At 41.9% G+C, this 18,343-nt stretch overlaps 1 protein-coding gene across 3 annotated transcripts in view; it reads left to right on the forward strand.

Moving 5' to 3' along the window:
- The window catches only part of GABPB1 (GA binding protein transcription factor subunit beta 1), a 96,301-nt gene that overhangs the window by 65,446 nt on the left and 12,512 nt on the right, over positions 1–18,343 (forward strand). For 2 of the 3 annotated variants that reach the window (XM_075345833.1, XM_075345834.1), the window contains exons 7-8: positions 6,638–6,826; positions 10,711–10,826. In XM_075345833.1, coding sequence (XP_075201948.1) covers positions 6,638–6,826; positions 10,711–10,826 — 305 coding nt within the window. Of the gene's footprint in view, positions 1–6,637; positions 6,827–10,710; positions 10,827–13,369; positions 13,471–18,343 lie in introns of all 3 variants that reach the window. The other variant, XR_012753058.1, reaches the window with a different exon arrangement.

Consider the following 18,343-nt stretch of genomic DNA (forward strand, 5'->3'; position numbering starts at 1 on the left):
ATTGCTCCAGAGCATCAGCGCTTCTTGCGCTTCGCCATAAGAGACGAACACCTTCAGTTCGCGGCACTGCCGTTCGGCCTGGCGACAGCCCCAAGGGTTTTCACCAAGGTCATGGCTACAGTAGTTGCGGTCCTCCACTCTCAGGGTCACTCAGTGATACCTTACTTAGACGATCTGCTGGTCAAGGCACCCTCTCAAGAGGCATGCCAACACAGCCTCAACGTTACTCTGGAGATTCTCCGGAGTTTCGGGTGGATCATCAATTTTCCAAAGTCAAATCTGACACCGGTCCAATCGCTGACATATCTTGGCATGGAGTTTCATACTCTTCCAGCGATAGTGAAGCTTCCGCTGGACAAACAGCGTTCACTACAGACAGGGGTGCAATCTCTCCTTCAAGGTCGGTCACACCCCTTGAGGCGCCTCATGCACTTCCTGGGGAAGATGGTGGCAGCAATGGAAGCAGTCCCTTTCGCGCAGTTTCACCTGCGTCCGCTTCAATGGGACATCCTACGCAAGTGGGACAGGATGCCGACGTCCCTAGACAGGAACGTCTCCCTCTCTCAGGCAAAGCTTCCCTTCGGTGGTGGCTTCTTCCCACCTCATTATCAAAGGGGAAATCCTTCCTACCCCCATCCTGGGCGGTGGTGACGACGGACGCGAGTCTGTCAGGGTGGGGAGCAGTTTTTCTCCACCACAGGGCTCAGGGTACGTGGACTCAGCAAGAGTCCTCACTTCAGATCAATGTTCTGGAGATCAGGGCAGTGTATCTTGCCCTAAAAGCGTTCCAGCAGTGGCTGGAAGGCAAGCAGATCCGAATTCAGTTGTTCAACTCCACAGCGGTGGCTTACATCAACCACCAAGGTGGGACAAGCCTTCCAGGAAGTCCGGCGGATTCTGCTGTGGGTGGAAGCCACAGCATCCACCATATCCGCAGTTCACATCCCGGGCGTAGAAAACTGGGAAGCAGACTTTCTCAGTCGCCAGGGCATGGACGCAGGGGATTGGTCTCTTCACCCGGACGTGTTTCAGGAGATCTGTTGCCGCTGGGGGATGCCGGACGTCGACCTAATGGCGTCACGGCACAACAACAAGGTCCCAACATTCATGGCTCGATCTCAAGATCACAGAGCTCTGGCGGCAGACGCCTTAGTTCAGGATTGGTCGCAGTTTCGGCTTCCTTATGTGTTTCCTCCTCTGGCACTGTTGCCCAGAGTGTTACGCAAGATAAGGGCCGACTGCCGCCGCGTCATCCTCGTCGCTCCAGACTGGCCGAGGAGGTCGTGGTACCCGGATCTGTGGCATCTCACGGTCGGCCAACCGTGGGCACTGCCAGACCGACCAGATTTGCTGTCTCAAGGGCCGTTTTTCCATCTGAATTGTGCGGCCCTCAACCTGACTGTGTGGCCATTGAGTCCTGGATCCTAGCGTCTTCAGGATTATCTCAAGAGGTCATTGCCACTATGAGACAGGCTAGGAAACCAACGTCCGCCAAGATCTACCACAGGACGTGGAAAATATTCCTGTCGTGGTGCTCTGCTCAGGGGTTTTCTCCCTGGCCATTTGTCTTGCCCACTTTTCTGTCCTTTCATCTCAATCAGGACATCTCCTTACCCTCGTTTTGTCCTCATCCAGTTCACCAATGTGAAAAGGATTTGCACTTGTTAGATCTGGTGAGAGCAATCAGACTCTACATTTCTCGTAAGGCGCCCCTGCGCCGCTCAGATGCACTCTTTGTCCTTGTCGCTGGCCAGCGTAAAGAGACACAAGCTTCCAAGTCAACCCTGGCTCGGTGGATCAAGGAACCAATTCTCGAAGCTTACCGTTCCTCAGGGCTTCCGGTTCCCTCAGGACTGAAGGCCCATTCTACCAGGGCCGTGGGAGCGTCCTGGGCCTTGCGACACTAGGCTACGGCTCAGCAGGTGTGTCAGGCAGCTACCTGGTCGAGCCTGCACACTTTCACGAAACACTATCAGGTGCATACCTATGCTTCGGCAGATGCCAGCCTAGGTAGGCGAGTCCTTCAGGCGGCAGTTGCCCACCTGTAGGACGGAGCCGTTACGGCTCTATTATGAGGTATTATTTACCCACCCAGGGACTGCTTTTGGACGTCCCAATTGTCTGGGTCTCCCAATAAGGAGCGACAAAGAAGAAGGGAATTTTGTTTACTTACCGTAAATTCCTTTTCTTCTAGCTCCAATTGGGAGACCCAGCACCCGCCCCTGTTTTTGTATACACATGTTGTTCATGTTAAATGGTTTCAGTTCTCCGATATTCCTTCGGATTGAATTTACTTTAAACCAGTTTATAATTTTTTCCTCCTTCGGGCTTTTGCACCAAAACTGATGAGCCCGTGGCAGCACGGGGGGTGTATAGGCTGAAGGGGAGGGGCTTTACACTTTTAGTGTAATACTTTGTGTGGCCTCCGGAGGCATAGCTATACACCCAATTGTCTGGGTCTCCCAATTGGAGCTAGAAGAAAAGGAATTTACGGTAAGTAAACAAAATTCCCTTCTTTCTCAATTATTGCGCCCCCTGTAGCTCTTTTTCGCCATAGTGGTTTCCTCCTAATTCTGGCTTGTTTATTCCCATAGGATATAAAGTCATGGCCGAAAATTAAGTATTTCTCCAAGAAAATTATTGGAATTACATGTTTAGTTATACACATGTTTAATTTGTGTATATTGGAACAAAAAAAAATTGTAAAATTGGACATAATTTCACACAAAACCCCCAAAAGTGGTTGAACAAAATTGTTAGCACTTTTTACAAAGTTGTGGGTGAACAACTTTGTTTCAAACATGTGATGCTCGTTCAAACTTGCCTGTGGTAACTAACAGGTGTGGGCAATTTGAAAATCACACCTGAAACCAGAAAAAAAGGGAGAAGTTGACTCACTCTTTGCATTGTGTCTAGAGAAGCATTGAGAACAGACAGAGGAGAAGCGAACTGTGTGAAAACTTGAGATCCAAAATCGTTGAAAATATCAATAATCTCAAGGTTACAAGTCCATCTCCATGATCAAAAGGATTACAACCTATGGCAATTGATGAAAGGTTGCAGTGCAGAATAGTCCGGCTGGTGGATAAGCAGCTGCTCCAATCAAGTCCCAAAGAAATTCAAGTGGTCTAACAGGCTCAGGGTGCATCAGTGTTAGTGCAAACTATTTGTCGACATTTGAATGGAATGAAACGTTATGGGCGGAGACTCTGGAGGACCACACTGCTGACACAGAGACTTACAAAACTAAACTTCAGTTTGCCAAAATGTACACAAGTAACAAAAATCCTCCTGGGAAAGTGTCTTCTGGACAGATGAGACCAAGTTAGAGATTTTTGGTAAAGCACATCAACTACTGTTTACTAAAAATGGAACAAAGCCTATAGAAAAGAAAAGTGTACAGTACCTACAGTCAAATATTGTGGAGGTTCAAAGGTGTTTTGGGGTTCTTTTGCTTCCTCTGGCACTGAATGACTTGACTGTGTGCAAGGTATCAAAAAATCTGAAGATTACCAATGGATTTTGGGTTGCAATGTAGTGCCCAGTGTCAGATAGCTGGGTTTGTGTTGTAGGTCATGGGTTTTCCAGCAAGACAATGACCCCTAACATACTTCAAAAATCCCCAGAAATGGATGGAAACAAAGTGCTGGAGAGCTGAAGTGGCAGCAATGAGTCTGGATCTAAATCCCATTGATCACCTGTGCAGAGATCTTTGGGAAAAGTCGCCTTCAAATATGAGAAAGGGAGCAGTTTGTGAAAGAAAAGTGGTATAAATTTCCAGTTGAGAGGTGTAAGACGCTTACTGATTGTTATAGGAAGGGATTGATTGCAGGTATTTATTCCAAAGGTGTGCAACCAAATATTAAGTTGACGGTGCCAGCAATTCAGTCTGGGCCATTTTTGGAGTTTTGTGTGAAATTATGTCCAATGTGTTGTTCCTATGCACACAAAGGAAAAAAAGGTGTTTAATAAAACATGTAATTGCAATAATTTTCTGGGAGAAACACTTCATTTTCTGGAACTATTTCAAGGGTGCCATCACTTTCAGCAATGACTATATATTGTGCACACGTCCTTTTCAGGATGCTCATAAAAATCTCCCATTTGCTTTGTGCTTTTGAGGACATTGTCCCAATTTATGGCACAAAGATCATCAATGGTAATTTGTCTTCCTAAAGTTTAGTGTCCTTGAAGCCCCTCTACTATACGTCTTATTAATGGATATGTGAAAACCTATTATTTTGTGATAACTATTACCTAAGCTTTGGAGCACTGGTCAATCTCCTGGCCATTGCGGAGCACATAAATAAAATCAGTGGTTGTCGTCACCCTCTGACAATATGCACATTTGTTTTTACTGACAAAAAGTAAAATTATGTGACTAAAGAAGGGGGGGGGCACAAGTATATTTGTATTATTGAATGAAAACCAAAATAATTTTTATTTGTTTCTAAAATCTATTTCTGCTTTAAATAATGCTATATACAATTTGTAACTAATGTCACATAATTTGGTTATTCCGTGCCATTATTGGGATGACTCTTTTGAATACAATTGACTAATTGTAGAGATGAAAGCTTGGATCATAGCAGCAATATCTTAGATCTTGGACTCTGTTATGACGTAAAAGCAAGACTTGGTACAGAGCAAATAGCAGAAATCAAAGCCTGCATTGGTTATGTTTGCGTAGCTTGCCTTTGTGGCAGATAATTGCAGGACAAATTGACAATTGGCTGCAGTTACCCTTAAGAATAGCTATTTGGCAAAATGTATTGAAGCTTCTACACTACCTTTTTATCTACATGATCTGTATCATCTCACCACATTCATATGTTGTACCAAGAAAACTTTGCAATGGCACTGACATTTTCTTTTCTTTATGAATTACACTTGTGGCCCTAACAGTTTACTATGACTATGGCTTTACCTATGACTGGGCAGCCCTTGAATGTTGATAAATCGCAGAAGAAATTCAGTTTACTTTAATCATTATTTGCTTCCTAAATGCTACAGCACACAGTGTATAATAGTAAAAGAAACAGTAATCTCATTCAAATAACATCCCAAAAGCGAGGATGTACAGCCACAATAAATGAGGGACTATATCCATAAGCAGAGCAGAAATTATAAGAACACCAATCTATAAGCATAGCAAATTCTATTGAGACCATAAAATATACACTAGATTTAAAACCAATTAAAAACAAGATTGTCCTCAACACTGACATTTAAAGGATAGAATAACCCCTAAAATAATAAATCGAAATGGATCCAGTGATGCACCATAAGGAATATATATATATATATATATATATATATATATATATATATAGTTTAACAGGTGTATCCCTAAAATAACCTATCCAAAAATAGATGGATGAATCAACAATATCCAAAGAATATAAAAAAAACCCCAATAAAGTGCAAGTGATTTGTCATTTAAATAATTGGTGGGAAAATAAAATAAATTAGTGTCTCTGCACATTTTTTCCACATTGGTTCCCATTTATATAACAAGAATTTTTTGATACATTTTTTTGACATCGGTGGGGCTAGTAATAAGCCATTTGGCTTACCATTTTTTTCTTATTACTATTTAGCTTTTTTAAAAAATTTTTATTTTATATTTCATTTATTTCACATACTATGCCCCTATAAGATCACAAAAGACCTTTTTAAAGGGCTTTTCAATATTCAAATACCTTTTTTTTTTTTTTTTTTTTGCCTGATTTGCCCTGTAAGGGCTCGTGCGCACGTTGCGTAATAGCATACATTTACGCTGCGTATTGCACTGCAGCATAAATGCATGTGTCCTGCGTTCCCCGCACAATCTATGAATGTGCATGAGATGTGCGCATGTTGCTTTTATGAATGCAGCGATTTGGGTGCTAAAGTTTTGACCCTAATCCGTGCGTTCATAAAATGCAGCATGTCAATTATTTTGTGCGCTGTGGATGCAGCTCCCATTCTGTCTATGGTGGGGGCAGCAGCCATAGCGCATCAAATCGGCTTTTTTCTACAAAAAAACTGCATCCATTATGCAGTGTTTCTGCAGTGATTTGACACTCACATGTGCTGTCAAATCGCTGCAGAATATTCAGCAGTTACGTGCGCATGAGCCCAAACTGTGGCTAGAATATTTGCTCCTTTTTCAGTGGAAATACAGTCTCTTGGCTGCGTAGCAGAGCTGACTAGGCCTAGTAATTACATGACCGTTACATTATTAGAGGGAAGCATCGATAGCGCTTTCTATTACTGCATACTTATCACTTGTTTAGTGCTATAGAGACAGCGATTGAGAAGGCGGAGACGATATTAAACTGTCGCTGTCTTTTCTATAGGGAGTGAGTCTGTGTCTGACAGCCAGATTCCTGCAGCTGTACTATGTAGCGACGTTTTAGAAAGTCACTGCAAAGGAGACCTCAGACTACCCGGACATTTATAGCCTATGGGTGATTTGTAAATAGTTAAACACTCCCTAATGTTATCTCAGTTTGGTTTCAAAAAGTAATGCAAAAAGTTGTTTGATACAAAGCAACATTTTATATTCCACTTTATAACCCTGCTTATAATCACTGTTACAAAACAATAGGCATTTCTGTGTGAATTTGCATGGCTTTCCCATTCTGTTTTCTAGTGGTGGCTACAGAAGAAGTGGTAACTGCAGAGTCTGTTGATGGTGCAATTCAACAAGTTGTTAGTTCTGGTGGGCAGCAAGTCATCACTATAGTGACAGATGGCATCCATCTTGGTAATCTTCAGTCTGCTATCCCAACAAGTGGCATCGGTCAGCCAATTATTGTCACAATGCCGGATGGCCAACAAGGTAAGCAAGTAAAATAAATTGCAAATGATGCTAGAATTTCTAATGTCATTATGTACATCTTTCTTTCTTTTTTTTTTTTTTTTAAACAAAGAATTTTTGGATATGGAATAATTGATGGAGATAATATTGTGTCTTCTTTATTATCCAAGGGATTTTATACAAAAAATCCACAAAGAACCAGCGCTAGATGGGTTTTTTTATATATAATTTTATTAAAGAAAATATTGCTATCCTTGTTCCAAGGCAGGGTATTTACTAGTACACAATACACTAAAAAATTTTCTTAGAACCACATATACCAGAAAAAACACAATATAAATAAGTCAGAATTGAAAATACAAATAAAAATAAAGATAGAAATAAAAATATTAATAATAATAAAAATATGAAAGATAAATCAAAAACCACACAAAGGGTTTTGGTATAAACCCGTTTCCTCAGAGGTGATCCGATATTCACAATAATTAATTTCTAACTCAGCTATCGTAATGCCCCGGCCGGTGGCATATACTTGATTTAGTAAAATATTGTGACTGATAGCATATAGGTGTACCACACCACCTCTGACTAATTTGCAAGCCTATTTTGCACACATCAAGCTTTGCACAAAATGTTGTAGAAATCAGAAACCCTCAATCCCCAATGTGATGTCAGTGGGATTTGCCAGCAGATTTTGATCTGTAGTAATATAGACCTGATTCCTCCGTTAGATAAACTGAAGTTGTTGTCAATGCAGGATTAACTTGTTAAATTTTCCAAGCACCTACTTGGAAGCATGTGGTCGTGAACAATACAGGTTGTGGAGGAGATGTCAGGTTACCACAAACCCCTTAGTTAGAGTCTCTAGACCACTTTACGGTGCCACAACTAAGCGGTCCCGTATTGTCCCAGTTCCCCAGCAGCTAGGTACAGTCGCTGGAAGCACCGATTATTTGCTGCAAATATAATGTGTGATCAGCAGTTTTACTCAACCTCTCCAGCGGGCAGTCCGATCTGTGTCCAGTGTGAGCTGAATGTGTCCACACACCGAGGGAGTTTACTTGGCAAGCTGTCACTACACAGGTAAAGCAGACAGTGCAAGATTCCAATCCAGTCCACTTCCAATGTGAACAATGAGTAGCCGTAGAGGGCACCACTGGAGGATGGTTAGAGGCTGACTAGTGCTGCACAAGGGAGAGGTTGTTTGACAGAGTATCACCACACAGGTGGAGTAGGCAAAGCAGAGTCTTAATCCGACGCGCATTTCGGGGGCGTGCACCGGCCCCCTTCCTCAAGGATGCCTGCTTTGCCTACTCCACCTGTGTGGTGATACTCTGTCAAACAACCTCTCCCTTGTGCAGCACTAGTCAGCCTCTAAAGGACACGGTCCGGACTGTCTGCTGAAAAGGTTGAGAAGTTACCGCTGTTATTCTTGCTTGCAACCATCCTCCAGTGGTGCCCTCTACGGCTACTCATTGTTCACATTGGAAGTGGACTGGATTGGAATCTTGCACTGTCTGCTTTACCTGTGTAGTGACAGCTTGCCAAGTAAACTCCCTCGGTGTGTGGACACATTCAGCTCACACTGGACACTGATCGGACTGCCCGCTGGAGAGGTTGAGTAAAACTGCTGATCACACATTATATTTGCAGCAAATAATCGGTGCTTCCAGCGACTGTACCTAGCTGCTGGGGAACTGGGACAATACGGGACCGCTTAGTTGTGGCACCGTAAAGTGGTCTAGAGACTCTAACTAAGGGGTTTGTGGTAACCTGACATCTCCTCCACAACCTGTATTGTTCACGACCACATGCTTCCAAGTAGGTGCTTGGAAAATTTAACAAGTTAATCCTGCATTGACAACAACTTCAGTTTATCTAACGGAGGAATCAGGTCTATATTACTACAGATCAAAATCTGCTGGCAAATCCCACTGACATCACATTGGGGATTGAGGGTTTCTGATTTCTACAACATTTTGTGCAAAGCTTGATGTGTGCAAAATAGGCTTGCAAATTAGTCAGAGGTGGTGTGGTACACCTATATGCTATCAGTCACAATATTTTACTAAATCAAGTATATGCCACCGGCCGGGGCATTACGATAGCTGAGTTAGAAATTAATTATTGTGAATATCGGATCACCTCTGAGGAAACGGGTTTATACCAAAACCCTTTGTGTGGTTTTTGATTTATCTTTCATATTTTTATTATTATTAATATTTTTATTTCTATCTTTATTTTTATTTGTATTTTCAATTCTGACTTATTTATATTGTGTTTTTTCTGGTATATGTGGTTCTAAGAAAATTTTTTAGTGTATTGTGTACTAGTAAATACCCTGCCTTGGAACAAGGATAGCAATATTTTCTTTAATAAAATTATATATAAAAAAACCCATCTAGCGCTGGTTCTTTGTGGATTTTTTGTATAAAATCCCTTATATAATTTATTAAAACCTGGCTAAGTAAAGGGGTGTCTTTGCCAATAGAACCAAGCTGCAAGAATATAGCAGGTTTTTTTTTTTTTTTTTTTTTTTTTTTTTCAGGGTTAAGCGCTGCCATTTGCCTGCAGGCACTTTAGAATATACTTCTTTATTATCCTCCACTTAAAGGTGTTCTCCAGGTGGGAAAGCAAAGTCTGCAGACACTCTGTGATTGCAGACTTGTGAATTGTGACATTGTGCGGTGCACCCCCGGTCCCGATATTCAGGTCCTGCCGGTGCATGCACATGGTCACATGGCTTGTGATTTTCATACATGCAATAACCTGCTGACTCATCATATTCCTATGAATCTAGTTGGCACTGGACTACATTAATGCAGATTGTATACATGTGGTCACGTGGCAGCAAGCTCGCACTGGTAATACCAGGGAATCGTGATGGCACTCCATGACCCTTCAGAAGTCTGCAGTCATGAGTTGACTGCAGCCTTTAGCCCTCATTTGTGAAACTTTAAGGGTACGTGCCCACGATCAGTGTTCACAGCATTTTGGACACAGCATACTTCAGCTGCGTCCAAAACGCTGTGATGTACAGTACAAGCACAGTGGACGGATTTCTAGAAATCCCGTGCCTGTTGTGCTTGTTTTTCCCGCAGCAAACACTGACCTGCGGTGCGGCTTTCTGAGTTGCAGCATGTCAATTGTTTGCTGCGGAGTCACAAGTGTCCTCCGCAAAGAGAAAACTGTGAGAGACCGCAGCGGCCTGAACCCTCATAGTGGGCACGGGCAGCTGCGCTCTCCTGTGGAGGAGACTCATGGCCCCGCAGGTCAGGATGCAGCAGGTCCTATTGTGGGCACGTACCCTTAAGGGTTTGTTTGAAAGCAATCAGATTTTCATTTTGTTGGTGGATAATTGAAAATTTAAATTAGGCTACTAGTTTGTTGATCGGATGTCACACAGAAGCTTATGTGCACTCAACACTGAAGGACTTGTCTCCCATTGAGCACATCTGGGTCATCATTGGTTGACAATTGTTGCGGCTCTGGATGATTTGTGTGCACAAGTGCATTCAGTGTGGCAGAACATTTCAGAACATGCCAAGGCGTTTAAGTATGGGTATTTCTGCGCATGGTACTCATACTCTATACTGAATAAACCAAGATGTTTTTAACATTTTCCATCATTTCCATATGAGTAACATATCTATCCTTTCTGTGATTTCCATAATTTCACAACTTTTTCTTCTTGGTGTTGAAATTTACATATAGAGGAGTGTACTCTATATATTGTTCAGGATGAAAGAAAGAACATGAAATATTTAATTTATTTGATGTATATGCTATTGCCTTTTTTATATTTTAACTGTAGTAAAAAACGTGTTCCTGTACACGAACAGCTTCATTCTTCAAACTAGTCCAAAAATGTCCATTATTGAGTTTTCTTGTATTCATTGTTCTAGTATTAACGGTACCAGCAACTGACATTGCCGAAGAAACTGTAATTAGTGACGAGCCCCCTGCTAAAAGGCAGTGTATTGAGATAATTGAAAACCGCATGGACTCCGCAGAGATCGAGGTAATGTCTAGTTTTGATTTTGAGTTCTCTTTAGCACTGTTCTGCTTTACTTTCATGTCTATTACACATCAGGCTCTATTGAGCTGGTACTTTGCAATCATGGTATTGTTACTGAAGCTACCTCTTTAGAGGGCTATGGGCACCTTTGAACTGGAATTTTTTTATGATTTCAAAAATAAGTGTGTGTGTATGTATGTATATAAGTAATAAGTATGTGTGTGTGTGTGTGTGTGTGTGTGTGTGTGTGTGTGTGTGTGTGTGTGTGTATATATAATATATATATATATATATATATATATATATATATATATATACACTAGAAGGTGGCCCGATTCTACGCATCGGGTATTCTAGAATTTACGTATTGTGTAGTTCATGTATGATTTTTGTTTTATATATATATATATATATATATATATATAGATAGATAGATAGATAGATAGATGTTGTGTGTAGTTACCAAGTGTTTGTGTAGGGCGCTGTACATGTTCTGGGTGTTGTCTGGGTGTGGCGGGGGGTGAGAGCGGTGTTGTATGTGTGTTGCGTTGTTTGTGGAGCGCTGTGTGTCTGTAGCGTTGTGTGTGTGTTGCACGGTTTGGGTGGGTGTGGTATGTTTTGGGGGGAGGTATGTTTTGTGCAATGTGTGAGTTGTGCGGTATGTGCGTATATTTATGTATGCCGCGGTGTTTGTGTGTTGGGTGTTGTGTGTGTGCGGCGTTGTCTGTGTGTGTGGGTGTCTGTGTATGGCGGTGTTTGTGGTTCCCAGTGTGTGTGTGGTGTGTTGTGTGTGTGTTTTGGGGGGAGGTGTGCACCTCCCATCGTGCTCCATCCCCCATGCTGCGCACTCCCTATCGTGCTCCATCCCCCATGCTGCGCACTCCCCATCGTGCTCCATCCTCCATGCTGCGCACTCCCCATCGTGCTACATACCCCATGCTATAATAGTTCTCCTATTATACTCAGAGAGGAGTATAATAGGAAGAGTAGTCCTGGGGGGAGAGGAGTATAATGCCGGCTCCCTGCACATGTGTACCATGAGCCGGTGTACACTGGTAACTATGATACACATCGGGTAATTAAGGGACCTTAGTTACCCGATGTGTATAATGGTTACCAGCGTACACCGGCTCCGTCACGATCCCAGCAGCGCAAGGTTATGTCTGGCGATGCGTGCGGAGGGCCAGGGCGAGTGGCCAATCCATGCGGAGGGCGGGGCCAGGCCGAGGCGAGCGACCAATCCGTGGGGGGGCGGAGGCGAGGTGAGCGGACAATCCGTGCGGGGGGCGGGGCCATGGCGAGCCCAGCGGCCAATCAGCTTTGTGTCACCGTAAGGACACAATTTTGGAGCAAGACAGACAGACAGAATGAGGCAAATATATATATATATATATATATATATATATATATATATATATATATACATACATACATACATACATACATACATACATACATACATACATACATACATACATACACATATACACACACTTTTGACCAGGTTCTCTCAGCTGTGCTGAAGTGGGGACTGGACAGGACAGGTTGTCTAATTCATGGCCAGCTTTGGCGTTCCATATGCCAAAAATCTCACACCGTTTTCTGACTGGAGTAAGATTTCTATATAGGATGCATACAGCTGCACACTAAAAAGTCGACAATGTATAAGGGAACTCTGGTACTGCATTACTGCTATATGAAAAAATGAGATTTTTAGTATATGTATTGGCCAATGCATGTAAGCCCGAACACCAACGGCAAGGTAATCTCAATAATCTGGGTAACTAACTTAAATGCCACTATCTAGGTTATTGGCTTTTTAGTGTGCAGTCTTATATTGACTGTTTTTTCAGCTAGCACCTACTCACACGTGTTCGATGTGCGGGTCAGTTTTTTTGGAGTAAGATTTTAGGCATAGCAAACCGAGGCGCACCTGTTCATGAATCATGAGCATCTGTCTCAATCACGCTCTCTCATCAAGACAGAGTTGATGCGCGGATGCAGTGTGGTGTGTGATTGTTCCCATTCCCTCTCCCTGCAGTCTCTGCTGCGGGTACTCCCTTCTCTACACCAATATCCATGTTTATACTCTGATACTGCACAGACTTTGTGATCTCTGAAGGCTTGTGTGCTTTCATCCATCTAACGCTGATGCCCTGTGTACAGTCCCCTCTTCCCTGCAGGTAGGAGGAATGATTAATAAGAGTAGTGCGCTGTTAGATTTGTCTCCAGCAGCAGTACAGCTAGCTATGTACTGGAGTTACACAAACTCTACTGCGACAGAATGGCAGAACATTTTTAACGAAGACCATGCTGCTTAATTTCACATTTAGCAAGCAAAGGTGCCCATGGCTTTCAAATATTAAAATATTATATTTTTTTCACTATTTATTTTTGTACTTTAAGTGTGTGATATATCCAGCTCATGTATTTTACTTGCGTTTCACTGAATTTATTATTCTTGCTACTGGTTTATTTTTTTTTTATATATAAAACCATTCTTTTAAATGGCTATACTTGACGATGTGTTCCTCTTTATTGTGCAGTCTGTGGAAGGAAGATACCTTGTGAATATACAATATCTCTGACTTACCTCATCTTTGATTTTACCATTTACATGATGTGAAAGTGCCTTCAACTATCACAGGTGTGCGGTTCTTACCAATTTACTAGCACTTTTGGGTGTCCGTTTCCAGTGCTTCCACCATCTTTTATTGGATCTCTCTCTCCTATTTTGATGCTCTTATTTTGCTTGTATAAAGGAAGTTATTGTTATAGTCCTGTCGTTCCCTGATGACCAAAGCCATTGTAGATAGAAAATACTAATACTAGTCATCTGCTATCCAGGAACAGGCCTTTTTTTCATATCAAACACATCATTAGATGTAATTCAATTCCGGGCATTGCTTTAACCAATGACATACACCGTGTGCAAAATTATTAGGCAAGTTGTATTTTAGAGGATTTTTTTTTTTTATTATTGATCAACAACTATGTTCTCAATCAACCCAAAAGACTCAAATATCAAAGCTTAATATTTTTGGAAGTTGGAGTGGGTTTTTTTTAAATTTGGCTATCTTAGGAGGATATCTCTTTGTGCAGGTAACTATTACTGTGCAGAATTATTAGGCAACTTAATAAAAACCAAATATATTCCCATCTCACTTGTTTATTTTCACCAGCTAAACCAATATAACTGCACAAAATTTAGAAATAAACATTTCTGACATGCAAAAACAAAACCCCCAAAAATTAGTGACCAACATAGCCACCTTTTTTTATGATGACACTTAACAGCCTACCATCCATAGATTCTGTCAGTTGCTTGATCTGTTTACAATCAACATTGCGTGCAGCAGCCACCACAGCCTCCCAGACACTGTTCCGAGAGGTGTACTGTTTTCCCTCCCTGTAGATCTCACATTTTATGAGGGACCACAGGTTCTCTATGGGGTTCAGTTCAGGTGAACCAGGTGGCCATGTCATTATTTTTTCTTCTTTTAGACCTTTACTGGCCAGCCACACTGTGGAGTAGTTGGATGCATGTGATGGAGCATTGTCCTGCATGAAAATCATGTTTTTCTTGAACGATACTGACTTCTTCCTGTACCACTGCTTGAAGTTGTCTTCCAGAAACTGGCAGTAGGTCTGGGAGTTGAGTTTCACTCCATCCTCAACCCATAAAGGTCCCACAAGTTCATATTTGATGATACCAGCCCACCATACCAGTACCCCACATCCATCTTGCTGGCATCTGAGTCGGAGTGGAGCTCTAGCCCATCCATCTGGCCCATCAAGAGTCACTCTCATTTCACCAGTCCATAAAACCTTTGAAAAATCTGTCTTAAGATATTTCTTGGCCCAGTCTTGATGTTTTATCTTATGTTTCTTGTTCAAAGGTGGTCGTTTTTCAGCCTTCCTTACCTTGGCCATGTCCCTGAGTATGGCACACCTTGTGCTTTTTGATACTCCAGTAACTTTGCAGCTCTGAAATATGGCCAAACTGGTGACAAATGGCATCTTGGCAGCTTCACGATTTATGTTCCTCAAAGTTATTTTGTGCCTTTTTTGCCCAACACGCTTCTTGCGACCCTGTTAGCTATTTGCCATGAAACGCTTGAATGTTCGGTGATCACGCTTCAAAAGTTTAGCAATTTCAAGACTGCTGCATCCCTCTGCAAGACATCTCACAATTTTGGACTTTTCAGAGCCCGTCAAATTTCTCTTTTGACCCATTTTGCCAAAGGAAAGGAAGTTGCCTAATAATTAAGCACACCTTATGTAGGGTGTTGATGTCATTACACCACACCCCTCCTCATTACAGAGATGCACATCACCTGATTTACTTAATTGGTAGTTGGCTCTCAAGCCTATACAGCTTGGAGTAGGACAACATGTACAGTACAGACCAAAAGTTTAGACACACCTCATTCAAAGAGTTTTCTTTTTTTTCATGACTCTGAAAATTGTAGATTCACATTGAAGGCATCAAAACTATGAATTAACACACGTGGAACGAAATACTTAACAAAAAAGTGTGAAACAACTGAAAATATATCTTATATTCTAGGTTCTTCAAAGTAGCCACCTTTTGCTTTGATTACTGCTTTGCATACTCTTGGTATTCTCTTGATGAGCTTCAAGAGGTAGTCACCGGAAATGGTTTTGCAACAGTCTTGAAGGAGTTCCCAGAGATGCTTAGCACTTGTTGGCCCTTTTTGCCTTCACTCTGCAGTCCAGCTCACCCCAAATCATCTCGATTGGGTTCCAGGTCTGGTGACTGTGGAGGCCAGGTCATCTGGCGTAGCACCCCATCACTCTCCTTCTTAGTCAGATATCCCTTACACAGCCTGTAGGTGTGTTTGGGGTCATTGTCCTGTTGAAAAAGAAATGAACTAAACGCAAAACGCAAACCGGATGGAATAGCATGCCAATGCAAGATGCTGTGGTAGCCATGCTGGTTCAGTATGCCTTCAATTTTGAATAAATCCCCAACAGTGTCACCAGCAAAGCACCCCCACACCATCACACCTCCTCCTCCATGCTTCAGTGGGAACCAGGCATGTAGAGTCCATCCGTTCACCTTTTCTGCGTCACACAAAGACGCCACACAAAGTTGGATCCAAAGATCTCAAATTTGGACTCATCAGACCAAAGCACAGATTTCCACTGGTCTAATGTCCATTCCTTGTGTTCTTTAACCCAAACAAGTCTCTTCTGCTTGTTGCCTGTCCTTAGCAGTGGTTTCCTAGCAGCTATTTTACTATGAAGACCTGCTGCACAAAGTCTCCTCTTAACAGTTGTTCTAGAGATGTGTCTGCTGCTAGAACTCTGTGTGGCATTGATCTGGTCTCTAATCTGAGCTGCTGTCAACCTGCGATTTCTGAGGCTGGTGACTTGGATAAACTTATCCTCCGCAGTAGAGGTGACTCTTGGTATTCCTTTCCTTGGGCGGTCCTCATGTGAGCCAGTTTCTTTGTAGTGTTTGATGGTTTTTGCCACTGCACTTGGGGACACTTTCAAAGTTTTCCCAATTTTTTGGACTGACCGACCTTCATTTCTTAAAGTAATGATGGCCACTCGTTTTTCTTTACTTAGAATTTGTATTATGGCAAGAAAAAAAGCAGCTAACAGGCAATTCAGTAGGACTATCAGCTGTGTATCCACCAGACTTCTGCACAACACAACTGATGGTCCCAACCCCATTTATAAGGCAAGAAATCCCACTTATTAAACCTGACAGGGCACACCTGTCAAGTGAAAACCGTTTCCGGTGACTACCTCTTGAAGCTCATCAAGAGAATGCCAAGAGTGTGCAAAGCAGTAATCAAAGCAAAAGGTGGCTACTTTGAGGAACCTAGAATTTAAGACATATTTTCAGTTTCATACTTTTTTGTTAAGTATTTCATTCCACATGTGTTAATTCATAGTTTTGATGCCTTCAATGTGAATCTACAATTTTCAGAGTCATGAAAATAAAGAAAACTCTTTGAATGAGAAGGTGTGTCCAAACATTTGGTCTGTACTGTATAAAAATTATCATGTGATCAAAATACTTATTTTCCTAATAATTCTGCACACAGTGTAACTTAAAGAAGAATAACTGAAAAATTCTGGTCCCCCCATTTGATCTCTATATTACTGAATTTCTGTAAGAAAAATACATAATAGTATTAATAGTTTCTTCTACTTTCTTTTAATCTGCAACTTGTACTGGGCCCTTTAGGCTATGTGCGCACAGTGCATTTTTCGCGGCGTTTTTGCTCGTTTTTCGGGTGTGTGTTTTGTGCGTTTTTGGGTTCAAAACTGCATGACTTTGCTTCCCCAGCAAAGTCTGAGTTTTCATTTTTGCTGTCCGCACACAACTAGTTGTTTTTTTTTTTTTTTGTTTGTTTTTTTTAAGCTGCGTTTTTGAGCTTAAAAAAAAATGGACATGTCAGTTCTTTCCTGCGTTTTTCTGCGCTTTCCCCCCATGCAATGCATTGGAAAAACGCAGACATCAAAAACGCACCAAAACGCAGTAAAAACACATGCGTTTTTACCAGTGTGTTTTTTACGCGTTTTAGCCAATGGTGCGTTATTGTGCGTTTTTAGCAGCCTAAAATGCAGCGTCAAAAAAACGCAGCGTACGCACATAGCCTTACAGCATATTCCCTGGGGACAATGCCAAATCTCCACAAGAGTTACCTGGGTATGTCCTTGTGGAGTCAAAACCGACTGATCTGATAAAGCTAAGGAGTCACCCATTGATGTCACCTTGGTTGGGGGATCCAGTTTCTGAGAAAAAAAAAACCCTTTAGTCAATGTCATAAAATGAAATATAAATTGCATAATAGAGCGGTCATTTGTCATAGTGACATTTGGGTAATAAACATGGAAAAGAGGGTTTGGAACGCCACACTTCTCCAAGTGTAAATGAATGGATGTGGATGTATCCCACAATGGATATATCTTTTTTTTTTTTTTATTATAAAATTGGACATGTTTCACGGTTGGACAGGCCCCTTCCACAGGATTTGTTTACATCCTGAAATTTGTCCTGAGGAAGGGGTCACTACAGCCCTGAAACAGATCAAGCTTTAACAATTAAAAAAAAAAAAAAAAAAGCGCTGTACATGAAGTCATTCACACTGGGTGGACTGCAGGGTTCCAGGCCCCAATTGCAGAACCTGAGTGGATATAGTGACAGGGGTGCCCTCAGCAGGTTCTTGAACATACTTCATAAGTGCCTGGATGTGTTGTGTCCTTGATCAAAGGTGGGAGTCAGTCCTCCTCCAGGGACAGTAGCAGTTTCCCTAGATATGTACAGGAGGCATCGTTTTATAAAGTGCTTCTCTAAAGTATTTGTTAATGCAAGACTGTAAAACAAAAAAGAAAAAGTCCTGACCGTCAGAACTGCCCTATTCCTTTAATACAACACGATACCACTACAGCCATTGACTGCACTAGTCATTTTACAAAATCAACATAATCTGAGCAAATTGTGTGATCATTGTAGCAGCAAGGACTGCTGGGAGCTT

This window comes from Anomaloglossus baeobatrachus, chromosome 4, assembly GCF_048569485.1.
Source record: "Anomaloglossus baeobatrachus isolate aAnoBae1 chromosome 4, aAnoBae1.hap1, whole genome shotgun sequence".
In the NCBI taxonomy this organism is placed as follows: Eukaryota; Metazoa; Chordata; class Amphibia; order Anura; family Aromobatidae; genus Anomaloglossus; species Anomaloglossus baeobatrachus.